This window comes from Myodes glareolus, chromosome 24, assembly GCF_982192425.1.
Source record: "Myodes glareolus chromosome 24, mMyoGla1.1, whole genome shotgun sequence".
Lineage (NCBI taxonomy): Eukaryota > Metazoa > Chordata > Mammalia > Rodentia > Cricetidae > Myodes > Myodes glareolus.
In genome coordinates this window covers 2,438,018-2,455,096 of record NC_142049.1, presented here as the reverse complement: position 1 = coordinate 2,455,096, position 17,079 = coordinate 2,438,018, and the positions used below count along the sequence as shown (strand labels likewise).

General features: G+C 53.8%; 2 protein-coding genes across 7 annotated transcripts in view; both read right to left on the bottom strand.

Moving 5' to 3' along the window:
- Capn5 (calpain 5) overlaps positions 1 to 17,079 on the bottom strand; it is a 55,046-nt gene that overhangs the window by 15,658 nt on the left and 22,309 nt on the right. For all 6 annotated transcript variants that reach the window (XM_087901478.1, XM_087901481.1, XM_087901479.1 and 3 more), the window contains exon 3: positions 15,111 to 15,242. In XM_087901478.1, coding sequence (XP_087757604.1) covers positions 15,111 to 15,242 — 132 coding nt within the window. The remainder of the gene's footprint in view (positions 1 to 15,110; positions 15,243 to 17,079) is intronic.
- Omp (olfactory marker protein) lies at positions 6,446 to 8,902 on the bottom strand. The gene has a single exon (XM_048435102.3). It carries the CDS (start codon positions 8,613 to 8,615, stop codon positions 8,124 to 8,126), a length of 492 nt encoding a protein of 163 aa, XP_048291059.1. The 5' UTR covers positions 8,616 to 8,902; the 3' UTR covers positions 6,446 to 8,123.

The following is a 17,079-nucleotide window of genomic DNA, read 5'->3' as shown; positions in this document are numbered from 1 at the left end:
ACAGGCTTCCCTCCCCGCAAGCCTCCCTCACATCTGTTCCGTCCACCCCAGCCACCCAACCCAGCCCCAGCTGGAAGCCAGCAGCCATGCCAGCCTCCTCTCTGTCTCCCTCTCCACCTAAGCGGGTCCTCTCCGCCCCTGCCTTCCCACCAGCACCACCCTGCTCCCCTCACCATCTCTGACTCACAGACATTGTAACGGCATTGACACCCACAATCACCCTGGTCCTCACTCAGCAGAAAACGGACAAACGATGTCACTCTCCTAAGGGGTGCTCCACCTGGCCTCACGACTGGACCTGCTCTGGGCTCCTAGGCCAGCTCCTTGCCCTCATTCCTCACAATTCCTCCTTCAGTGGCCATTTTGTTGTCCAGAAAGCCCTCCTTAACTCTAGACCAGACAAGGACCCCACTGGGCCAAACACGTTCCTAAAAATCCATACTTTCACTGGGTTAATACACCAAGTGCCCGGTAGCGCTTGTTGGATGTTATCTAAAGTTGGATAAAATCTAAAAGCATTGGGAGCAGAGCTCCCTGTGGGCGGAGCTTTCCATGGGTGGAGCTCCTCGTGGGCAGAGCTTCCTATTTTCTTGCTTTACATCCACCTGGCCCAGGTGCACGTGTGTTACACATATGTTGACTGCATGCAACGAACGCACAGACAGCCCTTAGGACTCTAGTATCTAGTATTTATAGAGTGTCTTGCAAACGCCAGGGCTTGGGCCTGACACAAATTAGGTCAGTGCAATTTTCACAGTGGCTCCATCTCAGCTTGACAGGTGAGAAAATTAATGCGTCAGGAAAACAACAACAATAAAAGCACATGGTCTTTGGAGGCAGGTAGAGCTGGGTTTGAGGCTGGGATTCAAACCCAGGCCTGTGTACTGACAGATGAGTTATTTAGCTGTATGAACTCCTGGGTGGACCCTGGACTCTGCTAGATACTGAGGACCGAGATGACCCAGACATAGTACATTCCCACAAGAAGCTGTGAGTCTGGCAGGAGAGGAAGGGACAAAAGTGCCCATGGTGTGGAGGGGAGAGAGAATAGTGAGTATCCTGGTGCTGGTCACAGCTCTGAGATGTCCTAGGAGCTGGCAGAGGTGTCCTCAAGGACAAGAGGACAAACAGAGGTCCTCTGACAGCAGGTGGCAGGCAGGCAGGGGGGCCACTCAGCCCTCCACATCAGGACAACCAGCTCACTCCGCTGCGTATGAACAAAGTACAACTGAGCCCCACCCGGAGCACAGGCAGTTCCTTCTAGAAGAAAGCCACTCCGGTTCAGACAGCAGCGCCCAGACACACAGGCTGGGCTGGCACACAGCTGCAGCTTCGCCGAGAGGCTGTGCTGGTCGGAGCCTCCGCCCTCACACTCATTTGGGATGTGTTGTTTACACAATTTACACTATCAACGGGGACACACGCAAAGGAGGGCTGTCTCTAGGGAGATGAAGATGCCAACTCCGGGAGAAGCACTACCACCCCTCTTCTGGAAGGAGCCCTGTGAGGTGCCAGGCACACAGCTGTCTACTGTGGTACCCCCACCTCACAGCTATGCAGGATGATTCCCTGGGAAGTCGCTAGCCAAGGCTGCCACAGGCAGGATTCCAACACCGGCTTAGCAACCTGGGCCCAGGTCTGAAACCAGGCATGGTCCAGTATCGCCAGTTGCTTCCTTTCCTCTCCTTACCTCTGCCTTCACCCGACTCTGTGAGCTTTGACCTCTGCCCTAACCTCTTGCACTGCCTCCCTAACTTTCTTTGAAGGCAGAAGACAGAATTTAAATTAAAAAAAAAATGGGGCCTATACAAGGTGGGGTCATCCCACTGCACAGATGGGTAAGCTGAGGAACAGGGAAACTGCCCAAGGATACAGAATCATACCCAATGGCAGAGAGCCATGCCCAAGGGCCTGCCTCCTCCCCTGAGACTCCGCACTGGGTGTTCTGGACAGCAACGGAAGGAGGAGGAGGAGCCCTCAAAGGGCATGGGAGATAAGCCAGGACCTCATTAGTAAACCTCAGGGTTTGGCCCAGAGCCTACTGTCGTCCAAGAAGCAGTTAATGAGGCTCCAGGGCCGGAGATCCAGAGTCAGGATCCCTGGTGGCCTCAGTTTCCCCTCCTGCATCATAGCCACTAGAATTGGCACGGGGTGGGTTCAGAGTAGCTTTTGGTCTCTGTGCTGCCTGCTGGGCAGTGAGGGTGGGAGGGGACGGTCCAAGCACATCTACCCACATGCCACATCCGGCTACCTCACCAGTCAAGGAGGTTCCCAGCCTCGCTATCTAGGCCGGAAGATTTGGGAAGCTACCACAGATAGATGCACCTGAGCTTTCGGAAGGGACTGCCATGCACTGAGCAGTCAATGTGTTCAAGCTCATGAGGTCATAGACTCAGAACAGCCCCTACCGGAGAAGGGCAGCAAAGCAACCGACTTCTCGAGATGGGAAATACAAAGAGAAAGAATGAAGCATTACCCCGCCTTTCTCTGCATAGCAAGGGAAGGGGGTCTCTGTCTGAAAACATAACCCAGGCAGCAGTGTGGAAGAAAGGATGAAATTCAGTCCCTTTTATTCTGAAGCCATTGACGAATTAATGGATGCACTGTGCTGTAGGGCAGAGATTGGGGAGTTTGAGACAGGAAGATGGATTCTAGGCCTGCCTGGGCTAGACCCTGTTTCAAAGCACTAATAACGGCTAGGAATGTGGCTCACTGGCGGAGTGCTTGCCTAACATGTGGGAAGCCTGAGTCAGATCCCCAGCACCAAATAATCCCAATGTGGTTTCTCACGCCCGGCATTTCAGAATTTGCGAGGTAGAAGAAAGACGGCCAGAAATTTCCACATGGCTGCATACCAAGTTCTAGGCTGGCTTCATATACGACATTCTGTCTGAAAACCATTATCCAATGGTCACTTAACATCACAAGAAAGAGAAAGAGAGAGAGAGAAAGGCAAGAGGACTTCAATCTTACCAAGCCACTTACAGAAGCGCAGGAGCCAGAGAACATGCCAAACGTCCCCATTAGGACACAGCCAACAAAATCCACCCAGTGAGAAATCCATATAACAAATGACCTAGTTTCTTTAACAAATATATTGCAGGAGAAAATGAAAAGAAGCAAGAGCAATTGAGCCGTGGTTACAAAGAACTTCTCTCTTTAAGCAAACGGACATGTGTGTATCTTTGAAACTGCACTGTGTATTTAATGAATCAAGGTAGGCAGCCGTAATTTGAAAAGCGAGACTCCCAAATCTGAAATGTTTTGAGCACTGACGTGATGTTCAGAAGATTTAGGAATTTGGATCTGTGGGTTTGGGGTTTTCAGATTAAAAACGCTCAACAAATCAAACAAATATATAAACACCTAAATAACCTCAAATCTAGAATTTTGGATTCCAAACATTTTTTAAATTACTTTAAAACATTTTGGTTGCATATCAGTATTATAGTAAATATATTTACTATGCATATTTGAAAGTATATTTAACATGTATGGGTATGTTGCCCGTATGTATGTCTCTGTGTACTTGCATGCCTGGTGCCTGCAGAGGCCAGGGGGTACAGATGGCTGTGAGCCACCACGTGGATGCTGGGAACTGAACTCAGTTCCTCTGGAAGAGCAACACGCTCTTTTAACCACTGAGTCATCTGTCCAGCCCTGTAACTATCTATCTTTCAAACGATTCCTTCTCCTTTAGGACCGTACCCATCAGCATCTGCGGATGAACTCGTGTGGGTGAGAGGCGTAAGATGCGGTAGACTGAGAGCGGCTGCCCCGAAGGATGCTCCGTGGTCCCTATATGTCACCGGGGATGCCAGGGCATGACCTGGGAATCTGCTGACTTCCTCACCTCCTGCCCCAACATCTCCTCTCTGCAAGCTCCACCAAAATCTACACAACTGCACAACACCTCATGATGCCCCAAGGCACATCCTGTGTGCCTGGCTCTACCTGCACCCTCCTTCCTTTATCCCCGAGAGGTTAACCCTTGGCAGCTGGGCAGTACCCCCTCCCCCGGCTCCCCAGCACTACAGATTTCCTTAATGGTGCAATGGCCAAATGTGGTTCCTCCTTGGATTCCTAGCACCCAGTACAGGGGCTGGCCCAGCACCAATGTGAATGCTGGTCACAGCGAGGCCTCCAAGTTCCCTTTCCTCACCTCCAGGGCTGTTACAATGATAACAGGAGGCCATCAGGAACTTCACACACTGTAGAGAAAAGCTCCCTCCCAGAGTCATCAATGACCTCCAACATATTTGGCAGTGGAGGCACATGTCTTTAATCTCAGCACTCAAGAGACAGAGGCAGGCGGATCTCTGTGGATTCAAGGCCAGCCTGGTCTACAGTCAGCATGAGTTCCAGGACAGCCAGCACTACACAGAGAAACCTTGCCTCGAGAACAAAAAAACAAAACAAAAGGCCCTCCAACACTACCCACCTCAAGTGCGTGTGTGTCTGTGTGTGAGCCACACTGTGCAGAGATGGTGCCCTACAGCGCCCTCTGATGCTGAGTTTCCTAAGCACGGGAATTCCCCTTGGGCGGCACCTGTCTACGCTGGGCTTAGGGGTCAAGAGTCCAGGAAGGGTGACCCTGCCCAGGACCTGTGTGTAGTGTAATCAAGTGTGAAAATGAGTGTGAAGAATAGGAGATAGGCAGGAGCCGCTCGATCAGATATCCGCCTTAGATCCCAAGGGCTACCTTAGGGCATTTCTGAGCAACCCTGGTGAAACGCCAGGGTGGAGGTGGTCAAGGGGATTCCCTGTGTCTCCACTAGCAGCACCCCCTCCACTGTGGTATTCCTCGAGTCTCAGCTTCTGGTTTCACAGGTCTCAGATTCCTCAGGTCTCAGACACAGAGACTGGAGAGGTCAGGCAGTCATGTACCACCCAACCATCCCTGTGTGCCCAGGACGGGGGCCACTGCTTGGGCCAGGGCAAGAGAACTCTGGTCCCCCACTCTCTAGGCACAGTGCGATGGTCAGATATCCCTTCCGCTGGGATATCTGAGCCTAATTGTAATGAGAGAAAACTCGGCCCATTACCACTCTCTGGGGCCATAGAGCCTGGCCTGGCACCTGCCGATCCCTCCCCAACACCTACTGCTGTCAGCATTGGCCGGCTGTGCAGTCGCAGGCAGTGCCGTTTACCTCTCTGAACCTTAAATTCTTGTTCCATGAATAACCTCTCCCAACCCTTCTCCCAAGATAATCTACAGCATCTGTAGGGAGCTATTGACATACAAGTGACTTCTGGAGTCTTAGCTCCACCGACATTCTCCGTGTGACCTTCTCAGCACCTGTAAGGGAAGCACTGCTGACTACCAGGTAGAAAACAACCCAGAGAGGCTGCCTGGGGCCACACAGCCAGTCACTGGCAGGCAGAACAGGGCCCTGGAGCTACAGACACTGGCTCTCTGCCAGGCAGAGGCTCCAGAACAGCAGGACTCCTGGTTCCACGATTCTCAGTGGTTTCCGTGGCAAATGGGTCATATCCATGTGTGTGTACACCTGGGGACAGGGCCAGACCACTGCAGTTCACAGGGGCTGGAAGCTGGCTAAAATGGAAGGAGGTAGTTTGGGAGGGGCACGTGGGAGGGGCACATAGGAGGGGCACGTGGGAACACAGAGGCTCCCGAACCAGGGGGAGACAGCATAGGGACATGTCTCTGGACACTATGAGACACGGGAGCCAGGTGACAGAAGCCGAGGGGAGAATTCCAGAGCGCTCTGAAGCTAGGGACATCTGCAAGCCAACCCACGGAGCTCTGACACCTCTCTCTGTAGGAAGCCATCCTAAGACGCTTGGGTCCTCAATAGAGGTGGAAGAACGTCTTTCCCGAACCCATCACAGGGGGGTCCCAGCTGCGGGATCAAAGGTCCAGGGGCTCAGAACCTGATTCCCAGTCCACCCCTCCATGTCTCAGGATGGAGGCCTCCTCCCATGGGCCTCAGCGGTCCCTATCCAAAAAATGAGTGAATGAGGGAGGTGATGAGGGCTGAGTCATGGGGGGGGTGATCTAGGATGACGGTTCCCCCAGCTACCCCAGTGCCAGGGTCAGAGGACACAGTTTTGAAGAGAGGATGTAAAACCAGGGACTAACCTGGAAGGTCAAGCCCAAGAGAAGGTCAGGGACTCCTAGAGAACACACCCAAGCAGCGACCAAGACCAGTCTAAACCAGTGTCAGCCTTGCCCACTAAACTCCCAAGGTCCCGCCCCAAGCACAGCCTCAGTTGGCTCTTGCATACCCCAGAAGCAGGGCAGCCAGGAGACCTAAGACAGATGAAGCCCAGTCCTGACGTGGGACCTCACTGCTCAACTTCATCCTGAAGGTTGGCAGGATGGAGTTCCTCAGAACTGCAAGGTCCCACGGGGAATGCTTCTGATGTGGGCTTGCAGGCAGAGATACAAACCACAGCACAGAGGCACACCACACTGCAGAAGTGAGGGCATGCGGTCTTTATTGGGGACATGTGACAAGCACGGCAGAGACACTCAAGCCCCCAAAGGGAATACGGGGTGAGACAGAATTGGGGGACAGGCAGCGTGAACCAACGGGGTCTTGAGAGCTGTAGGGCGAGGTCAGAAAGGTGGGGCCCCTGTCTAGGTATGGCTCCCTAGAGTCAGCAGCGTCTAGAAGGCACTAGCAGGTGCTTTCTGCAAGCAATAGCCACCAGGGCCAGTGACACAGCCTATTTCCTGCCTCCAGAATCCCGACCCCGAGCTGGGGCTTGCCCTCCTGGCAGCCCACCCACTGGACAGACCCCCACCTTCAGATTTTGATGCATTGGCATCTCAAACAGAGGCAGCCTTGAGACAGAGTGGGTGGCACCTGAGGTGCTTCTGACTGATGCTAGGTGGCAGGTGAGGCTTCTCCTTAAAAGGAGGCTCTCAGGATGCACAGGGTGGAAGAAATGAGGCTTGGGGCAGGACGGAATCCGCTGATACCCGTGCCTCCATATTTCCCTGTCGGTTTGCTGACTGGGTTTACCTGGACAGCCTCTGAAGCCAGCCCAGTATTAGACATCACACCTGGAGACATTCAATCCACTTCAGACATCAGACATCATAACTGCCACAAAGCCTTACCCATGTGCCTCCACTCTGGTAGAACCACCAGTAAATGGCCAGAGAAGTTACAGCAGGACACAGCACCTGTGCTCCTGACCAGCAAGCTGCAAAGGCCAGCCGTCCTATCAGGGGCATCAGTGTTTCTGGCTCAGAGCCCTGGACCCCCCTAACTTGGTTCTCTGCCTCCCCATTTGAGCCTTAGTCTCCCAGTGCTGGAAGCCCTGCACCAAGGAGGACGCAGTCAGGGTCACCTCCACCAATCCCAGGACCTAGTACCAACTGCTCAACAGCGAAACTAAAGTCAGCCTCATTCCTGACTAGCGTTAGCCCTCGGGCATGCATCCGTACAAATATAGCATGCTTTCTCTCAATATATACATATGTGTGGGTAGTTAGAGCTGGGTCAGCTTCTACAGGCTCTTTCCCTTCTCCACAGCAACCCGGGTCAGACCTGCAAAGCCAGCCACCCTCTGCCAGACAAACCAAGCCCTGCTGTCATCCTGCCCAGTGTCTGGAAGGCCCTAAGGTCACAGCAGGTTGGTGTTGACACTGGGAAAAGCACCTTCCTGCTGCCAGAGCACCACTGGGCATCATCTCCTGCTTCCAGCTTGATCCAGCAGGCAAATGCCTTCTTGCCAGGTTCCCCAGAAGGCAGTTCCCGTCACGTCTCAGTCTTCCATCCCTGTAGGAAATCCAGTGGTTGGTTATTTGGATCTCTTGGTTAGCCTTTTGGTCTCTCAGTCCCTCTCTCTCCACCACAATGAAGCAGAGATGGCAGATGTCCAAGAAGTCCATCCATCTGGCCACACGAACCCAAAAGGCCTCTATTGTCTACAGCAGCAGTGTCCAGCTTCTAGACTATGGAGCCATGGGTCATCCCTGTGAGATGCAGCACTAGCACCAGGAAAGGGGGCCATGGAGGACTCAGGGGACCTCTAGCCAAGTCAAGCACAGAAGGAACAGGTAGAAGAATGTCCCCCAAATATACACAAGGCAGGAGGTTCAGGCAAGGGGGAATTGTGGGCCAGAGGCAGGGTGGCCAGGGCTGTCGTCAGAGCTGGTTGAACACCACAGAGGCCTTGAGGTTGGCGGGCTCCACGCCCTCGCCAAAGGTAATAAGGAAATACATGACCTTGCGGATTTTGGCCAGGTCAGACAGGCGCTCCCCAAATTCCAGGGCATCGGCCTCATTCCAATCCATGACGTCGGAGTCTTCCTTGCGCCAGAAGATGGCAGCAGGGTCCAGCAGCTGGCGCGTCATGAGGTTGGTGAGGTCAGGCGTCCAGTTCTGCGAGGTGCCCGTGATGGTGACCTTGCCCGGCTTATCCAGGACCACATCCCAGCGATCAAACTGCAGCTTCTGTTGCTGGATGAAGTCGAGACGGTACACAGACTCGGCTGGCCGGAGCAGCTTCTCGCCATCCTGCCGCTTCTCCCCACGCTGTTTCAGGCTCTCGACTCGGAGCCGCATCTGCTTGGTCAGGTCCTGGTCTAGAACCAGAGGCATGTCCAACTGCTGCTTCGGTGGCCCGTCCTCTGCCATGGCCCAGGTACTACAGCTGTTACCACTGCCACCACTCCCGCCGACGTCAGGGAACCAAGTGGGTTGGAGATTCAGGTGTCAAGAGAGGAGGCCCCCTGAAGGCCCGCCTCCCTTTCCAGCCTCTCCTTTTTGGCCACCGGCCCTTTCTGGCCCCGCCCAGTTCTCAGAACAGGGGACACAGACAGGAGTGTGTGTCCAACTGCCTCCTTTCTGCTCCTTGCAGAGGTTGTAATGCCGTGCCTGCCATAGGCAGGCTGGAGGGTGACAGGCTCCTTCGGGACCGGAGCGCTGATGTCAGCTGCTGTGGCAATCACCTTGACTACAGTAGGAGCAGCAAGCTGGAGGCTTGCTTGTTTGTGAAGGAGGGAGCACTCCATGGGGCTGTTGGGAGAGAAGTGAGGGGTACAGAAGACCACTCGGGAAGAGGGGACAGGGCAGCACCAAGATGCACCCGTCCATCACTAGTTTCCTGGCCAGCTTGGGGCCACCGGTGCTTCATCCTCCCTTCATTCTCTCAGAGCCACCTGCCAAGTCCTGTCAATTCTGCTTCCCAAATGCCCTGGGCATCCTCCTCTCCTCTAGCATCACTAGGACCCAACCCGACTGAACCTGCAGTTCTCAAATCCCAAATCACCTGCCAGACAGTTGCCTGGCTCTGCTCCTGGAAGCCGTGGTTCAAACGATCTTACCACACATTACGTCACATAACCACAGGCTCGGCTCTCACTTCCATCCGAATCCCACCAGGCCTTTTGCCTACACTGATCCTTTACCTGCCCTAGGAGACACCTTCCCCAGGCCAGGGAGCGATCAGGAGACCCACATCCTGGCGTGTATCAGCGGGAGGCAGAGCCCAGCCAGTGAATGCGGACAGATGGTGGGACTGGAGATGGAAGCGTGTCTGGGCAGTGGAGATAGAGAGATGTGGCTGTCACACACAGAAAGGAGGCAGGGGGCAAAGTGTCATAGCTGGAAACAATAGAAGGGTTTTGGGGACAGAAGCACATTGCTTTGCTAGACGGAAGTCAAGTGAACCAGTGGGTTGGTAATTAGCACAGCGGTACTGTGATGGACAGCTCGCTTGTTATGTTTGTTTGTTTGTCTTTGAGACAAGGTCTCACTGTGTAGCTATCCAGGCTGCCCTCAAACTCCCAGCACTCCTCCTGCTTGGGTCTCCCAAGTACTGGGCTTACAGGTGTAAGCCATCACAGCAAGCTGCTTTTCAATGGGTTGTTTTTTTCGGCAGTCTGGGAACTGAACCCAAGGCCTCTTTCACCGAACTACAGCCCCTAGATCTGATCCTTTTACTTGGAGACAGGATCTCAGTGGGTCACCTAGACTGATCTCAAACTTCACAGTCCTCCTGCCTCAGCCTCGCCGTTGGGGATCTTAGGATGAAGGAGGAGGCGTCCAATGGTATCTTTGACAGAGTCCTTGCCGAGCACAGACAGATCCTGGATTCAGTTCCCAGCACTGGGAAAAACAAACTGACCTCAAGCCTGGAGTGAGTTCTTAGGGCCACCAGCAGCAATTCAGAAACCACTACGGTAAGCGCTGAATCAAGCTGCCTGCTCGCTCACTGGCCTTCAGGACGACATGGCTGAGAGATAGTGAGTGAGGGTTTCGACTTCCTCTCTGAAGAGGAATGCCTTCTGCACTTCCAGCACGACATTCTGATCTTAAATTATTCTCATTGTATTTGTGCATACACACGTGTGTGTGTATGTGTGTGTGTGTGTGTGTAAATGCCATAGGCCATATGTGGAGGTAAGGGGACAATTTGAAGGAGCCGGTTCTCTCCACCCACCATATGGATTGAACTCCGATTGTTAGTTGGCAAGCACTTTACCCACCAAGCCACACGCAAGTCCAATTTGTATTTGTGTTTGCGTAAGTGCTTGAAAGAGTGTGCGTGCATGCGTGTGAACAAGAGAAAGTGTATGTGTGGTGTGACAGCCGACGTGTGTGACGTGTGTGAGTGGAGACAAACGTGGGCCGGTGCTTGCCCACTGAATTGGATCCCAGCCCTTATTTTGCTTGTTTTATGTCTCCCCTGGACTGGACACCCTGGCAGGGCAGGTGTGTGTCTATCTTGTTCATCGTTGTAAGTGAGAAGAACATGGCTTCCGTGCTCAGGGGATGTTCAGAAAGCTAAATGAATGGCAGAAGTGCTGAACGCTGAATGAATGAATGAATGGATGGATGGGTGAATGGCAACGACAAAAGGTGGCCTAGGAGGCCTAGAAGGCGAGGTGGAGACGGGTCTCAGCACACCAGGGAAAGGGTACAGTAACAAGTGGATGAAGGTGAGGACGGTTGGAGCTGATGCCAGAGTCATGGGGCCGAGGGCAGAGGGCAGTATTAACCTCACAGACCTAATGATGCCCAGAAAGGCTGAGAAATCAGAGGTGCTGAGCGCTCTGTGCCAGGCAGTCAGCCAGCACAGCAGGCTGGCGAGGACAGCATGCCAGAGGCTGAGGCTGAGGAAGCAGGCATCTGTACAGACACAGGCGGGGGTTGGGGTGGGAATCGGGATTCTACATCCCGAGGGAAGGCGGGGTGGGGTGGGGTGTCAGCCTCTCTAATCCCTAAGGAGACCCGGGGTCACAGAACCACTAGAGAGGGCTGGTCCGCTGCCGGGGAGGGGGTGCTCCTTTCAGGCAGTTGGGGGTGAAGAATGCTGTGACAGCTGTAATTGGGGACACACACATGGGTAGGCGGAGGGAGCCAGAAAAGAACTGTGTGATATATGTTTGTGACCAGCGAGGGAAGGAGGTGGACGTGGTAATCTGCCAGCCACTGGACAGACAGACCCTGTGAGGAGCCATCCGAGCCTGGACAGAGGAGGGGACACAGGAGAGAAAGGCCGCTCTGAAGGGGCCCCCGTGGCTGCAGACATGTGCACAGAAGCAAAGAGAGCACCCCAGACAACCTCCTCAGCCCCAGCAGAGAGAAGGATAAGGAGACCCCTAACATGGCTGCCTCTGGGTAGAGAAAGTCACGTGGGCCTTACGGGCATTTCACATGTTCAGTCCCCAGAACATACTGTGTACCCGGGACATGACTAAGTCCTCCTGAGCATTTCACATGTTTAGTCCCCAGAACATACTGTGTACACGTGACACGGCTAAGTCTTCCTGTGCGTTCCACATCTTCAGTCCCCAAAACATACTGTGTACACAGGACAGATAAGTCCTCCTGTGCATTTCACATGTTCAGTCCCCAGAACCTACTTGTACATGGGACATGGCTAAATCCTCCTGTGCATTTCACATGTTCAGTTCTCAGAGCATACTGTGTACTCGGGACACAGCTAAGTCCTCCTGTGCGTTTCACATCCCCAGAAACATACTGTGTACACGGGACATGGCTAAGTCCTCCATTTATTACTTAGCTTTTTCAATTTTTAAATTTTTATCTGCATTGCGGTTTGGCCTGTATGTCTGTGTGAGGGTGATGGATCATGGAGGTGCACACAGTTGTGAGCTGCCATGCCTGGAATGGCAGGTCTTCTAGAAGAGCAGGCAGGGCACCTAACCACTGAGCCATCTCTACACCCCCCATTCATCATTTCTTAATGAACCAATTCATAACTGAGGCATGGACTGGGACAGAGTGGGAGACATTCGATTTATTATTGTTACTGTTTCGTTGTTACTGAGACAGGGTTTAATGAATAGCACAAGTGGGCCTTGAATACAAGGTCTCCCTGCATCAATCCGGGAAAACTGAGAAACATTTGAACTGATAACAAAGATTGCCTGGTCCCAGCATCCTCTGCTTTGCCCAGCACTGCCCAGGACTGACAACCCCTGCCTCACTCGCTGCCCCAATCTTGCTTTGCCCAATGGCCACTTCTGTCTTTACTGCCAGCTGGGACTCTGACTGGCTCCCCCTGGGCCCTGGGCAGCTACGAGCAGGCAGCAGGCCCATGCCAGAGGCCACCTCCCAAAGAACCTTGGATCTGGCCTAAGCTGATCCCCGTGACAAGTATTTAACCTAACCATATCCTAATTGTGGGTTCACGGGGCCTGGTCACCTCAGACCACCGTCTGACTTAGGGAACAAACTACTGAGCTGGAGGAGGCCATACTGACCCAAATGAGAGGGAGCCCTGAGCCCTGCGGAGCAGATGATTGGGTGGGACGTACGAGGGAAGGGTGGGAGAGAAGTTGTGTCAGGAAGGGTACTCCTAAATGCCCAGCATTTGTCTACGGGGCCTGGAAAGCCAGGTTGACACCAAGGCCAATGTCAGTGACTAGCAGCCAGGACAGACTCAGCCTGGCTGGCTTGGAATCCTGTGCCCATCAGCCCCAGACTATCTTGAGGTCTTGAAAGAAAGGAGCAACTTCCTAAAGAAGGGCAGGGGTGCCCCAGGCAAGATACATCTGCCTCTGATACTCAGCACTGGGAAGGTAGAGGTGGGCGGGGTTCAGGGCACAACCCCCCCTCCCCGCCTCCCCCGCACCCCCGCTGCTCTTCCAGGGGAAAAAAACAGATGAAGGTCAGGGAGGCTCTGCGGGGCAACAGGACAGAACAAGAGGGTGACAACAAACAGGGACCAGTCAGTGGGGACTGCAGGGGATGTAAGGCACCGTAATGAGCTCCCCAGGGCCTCCTCGCGTGAACCATCATCACAGCAGCTCCCGGAGGTGGAATGCAATCAGCCTAGAGCATCCAACCCCAGCCCTGGAGATCAGCCTGGGAGACCACCAGGGTTGGAGTCTCAGTCCTGCAGAAGGTGGAGGTTCCACACTGATGAGAAGCAGGCCAACTTCTCCATCAGCTAGACGGGGAGCAGGGCCCACGAGGCCAAGTCAGTGAGACAGCAAGGTGAGCATCTTCCTTGACAATGCACAGCCAGACCTGGTTAGGCTCCAGTCCGTCAAGAGACCCATGGGAAATGGACAGCAAGGTCAGCTTTGGAGTCACAGGGCTGCACTGCGTTCAAGGTGAGGCAGCCCTCTGTTCCCCAACCTTCGCTCTTCACACCAGACTCAGCAAGAAGGGGCAGACTGGGCCAGCTTTGCCCCTGAGGAGTTCACCTCTAGAGGGGAGACTCGAATAAACAGGCAATTACAGGGCAGGGTGGAGCAACACACAGGGCCCACAAGCCCCTGCAAGCCAAGGCCGTGCGGCCCTTGCTCAGAGTCGGGGCTGGAGGCTGCGGTGTTGAGGACCAGTCCTCCATCCGGATGATGGATGGTTCCGGGCTGAGTTCTCTCCAGCCCTCGACACCCACAACAGACACATCCTTCCCCGCCCTCCAGGCTGAGGCTGTCCAGCATAGACTCCCCACCCCTATAAAAGCCACAGCAGTGGGCTCTGAGTGTCAAAGGCCCACAGTATACAAGTGCCGTGACCCTGACAGGGACACCTACTGGGCGGCTAGGAGCCCACACTCTCCAGGAGACAGGAGAGGAGGTTAGAGGCCCTGCAAGGGCCTGGATGTTGGCTAAGGACACAGCTCCCTCTGATGGCTGATGGATGCCTGAGAAAGCAAGAAAAACGTATCCTATTCCTTGAGTCCTGTTTCAGTTATTTGTTTGTTTGTTTGTTTATCGGGGGCACATATGGAGGTTGGAAGATAACTTGTGGGTTGTCTTCTTATTCTCTTATTCCACCATGTGGGTCAGAGGGATCAAACTCAGGCTTAAAGGCTTTACCTACTGAGCCATCTCCGCTGCCTGGGACACTCTCATGTTTAGGGCTAATAATTATTTCAAAATAGGTCAGTGTAGCCATCGCTGACTGAGAGTCACCCTGCCAGGGGTTCTACAAGAACGGTATCTCGTCCTCCTCCTCCTTCTCCTCCTACCCCTCCTTCTCCTTCTCCTCTCCCCTCCTCCTCCTCCTTCTGCATGGCTTTCAGACGGGGTCTCACACATCCCGACTAGCCCTGAACTCACTATGTAACTGAAAATGGCTTCCCCTCCTCGGGAAAGTAGTTCCAAGTGTTATATTTAAGGTCTCCTGCCGAGCGTTGCCAAGAAAGTTCAAGAGGCAGGCCCAGGACCCATCCCTCCGTCATTCCCCCAAACCTCTGCCCTTGGCCCAGAACATCAACAGCATGAATCCGGAAATCACGAAATGTGGAGCCATCTAGACCACATCTTGCTGAACAACTGAGAAAACTGAGGCCCAGGAAAAGCCAGCCACTGGCCCGTGTCACACAGCAGTTACTGAGAGCTGAGTGGCATCCCTACACCGAGGATAACACAGGCAGTGTGCACATTTCACAGGGGTATCCTCTGCTCCATGGTTCCTTGTCCCTCAGCAGTTGGAGAGGGGAACACATCAGAATCACCTTGGGAATTACCCTGAGGATCCCAGGCTAAACAGGCGAGGGAAGGCCAGTCTGCTAACTGAGGCCCAGCCCAACGCAGCAGCAGGCTTTCAGGAAGCCACACAAGCCTCCCTGACACCACGCTTTCCTGGCAGCGAGCGCCATGGGCTGTCTGATAGCCCCTGCAGCTGCCGCTCCCCAGACCTTACCTTTTGCCAGAGGGACTCTCGGGAGGCCAGTGACGAGCAGGCGGCCACAAACCAGCAGTTGCCCACCTGGCCTTGGTGCAGGTCATGGGAGCTGATGCCGTCTATGAAGAGGCGGGGATCGTCACAGATATCCTGCAGGGAGGGAGAGAAGAACATGAGAACCTGGGGGCACAGGTGCCTCACTGCCCTCTCTCCCACAGAAGGGAGGTACACGGCCAACCGTATCCCAAAGTCCTGCCTGGACTGTCTCCCTCCTCGGCCAGAGGGCATTTCCAGTAGGGTGAGCTGACAGATAACAGCTGAAGAAAGATCTTAGCATGCTGGACCCTGGGCCACCACCTTCTTCTTGCCTTGAGTGGATCTCCCCGAGCAGCCGACCCCCAAGGCCAGTCACGAAGCCATCAAATGACAAGCCCCAAAAGGACTAACACTGAGTACAAGGATGTTCAGGCGGTGATGGCGTTGCTACTCCATGCTAAGGATGAGGAACGGAAGCTCAAAGACTTGTCGGAATGCAGGATAGATGAATGCCAGCGTGGGGCAGAAATTCTATTGATTTTCCACGGAGATACACAGGCATGGCCACGGGGACACAGGAGACGCTAGGAACCAGGCGGAGGCAGCAGCCAGGCAGAGTCACGTCTGGCAGGACTCAGGCCCTACCCGTCCTAGTTCCTGGATCTTGGAACTTTATCTTGGATAAACTTGGAGATTATCCAGTCTCTCCACTCTTTGCGGTTGCCCTTAAAGACCCAAGGCAGTGCTGCAGAGTGGGAAAAGTGCAGCTTTGGCTTCTGCACCAAGAGACACACTCTGAAAGCATAGCTTCCTGTCTCCTACAGACCAGACACCCTGCCCAGGCTGGAGCCAGATGCTGGGTGGATCTCTGAGGGAGCAGACAGCACCACAGTATGCCCAGCCCAGGAAAGCAGCTAGGCACACCATCATAGCCTCCGTAGAGACTACTGAGGGGTGAACTGAGAAGACCTGAGCTGAGGGGGCAAGAAGACAGGGTGGGGAGGCATAGCGCTGAGACACAGCCTTTCAACTCAGACAATGCTGGCACCATGACCCAACCCCCACTGGCCCTGAGAACCCAGCACTGTGCCCATTTCACAGATGAGAGGTTGAGGACGATGTCTATGATACAGCTGTTTCCTGGGCTTGACAAGAGCATCTCCATCTTGAAGCCGAGCACCTGTGATGACCCATGCGCTAACTCAGGCCTATGAACATCCCCTTGGGAGGCCGGCAGGGGAGAAGCTAGAAGACCCTGAGAAGTCATCACGTGACCCTCATGAGGCTCCCCACCCCTGAGACTGTAATTGCTGTGCCCTAAGGGAACAGTCCACTGGGTGTGGGATTTCCTGGGGGTGTAGCTGCCTATGACCTGCCCCGCCCCCATAACTCCATTAAGTTCACTGGTTCACAGGTTTTGGCTTGGACAAAACCCTCTCTTTGATCTGCTCATGCCCTGTCTATCTTGGGTGAAGAGAAGTTTCTTCACATCTCCCCGAGAAAGTCACACACCCAGTGGTACCGACAGAGAACAGACTGAACCAAAAATGAGCCCGGGTGGAGCATCCCTGGTTTGGGGAATGACACGCCTCCTAACTGATGTGACAGTTTTATGGGCCCTCAGACTTAACAACCAACCAAAGCTGAGCTTTCTGTGCCCAGGGAAAATCAGGCAGAGGCATACCCTGAGGGGAGACTCCGGAGTAATCAACCTTTGTGTGGCAAAAAGTTAAAAATTGTTTAATTTCTAATTTTTTTTTGGTTTTGGTTTTTCTAGACAGAGTTTCTCTGTGTAGCCCTGGCTGTCCTGGGACTCACTCTATAGACCAGGCTGTCCTCAAATTCAGAGACCCACCTGCCTCTGTCTCCTGAGTGCTGGGATTAAAGGCGTGCGCCACCACCACCTAGGCTAATTTTTTATTCTTAATTCTATTTTAGATTTTAAGAAGGC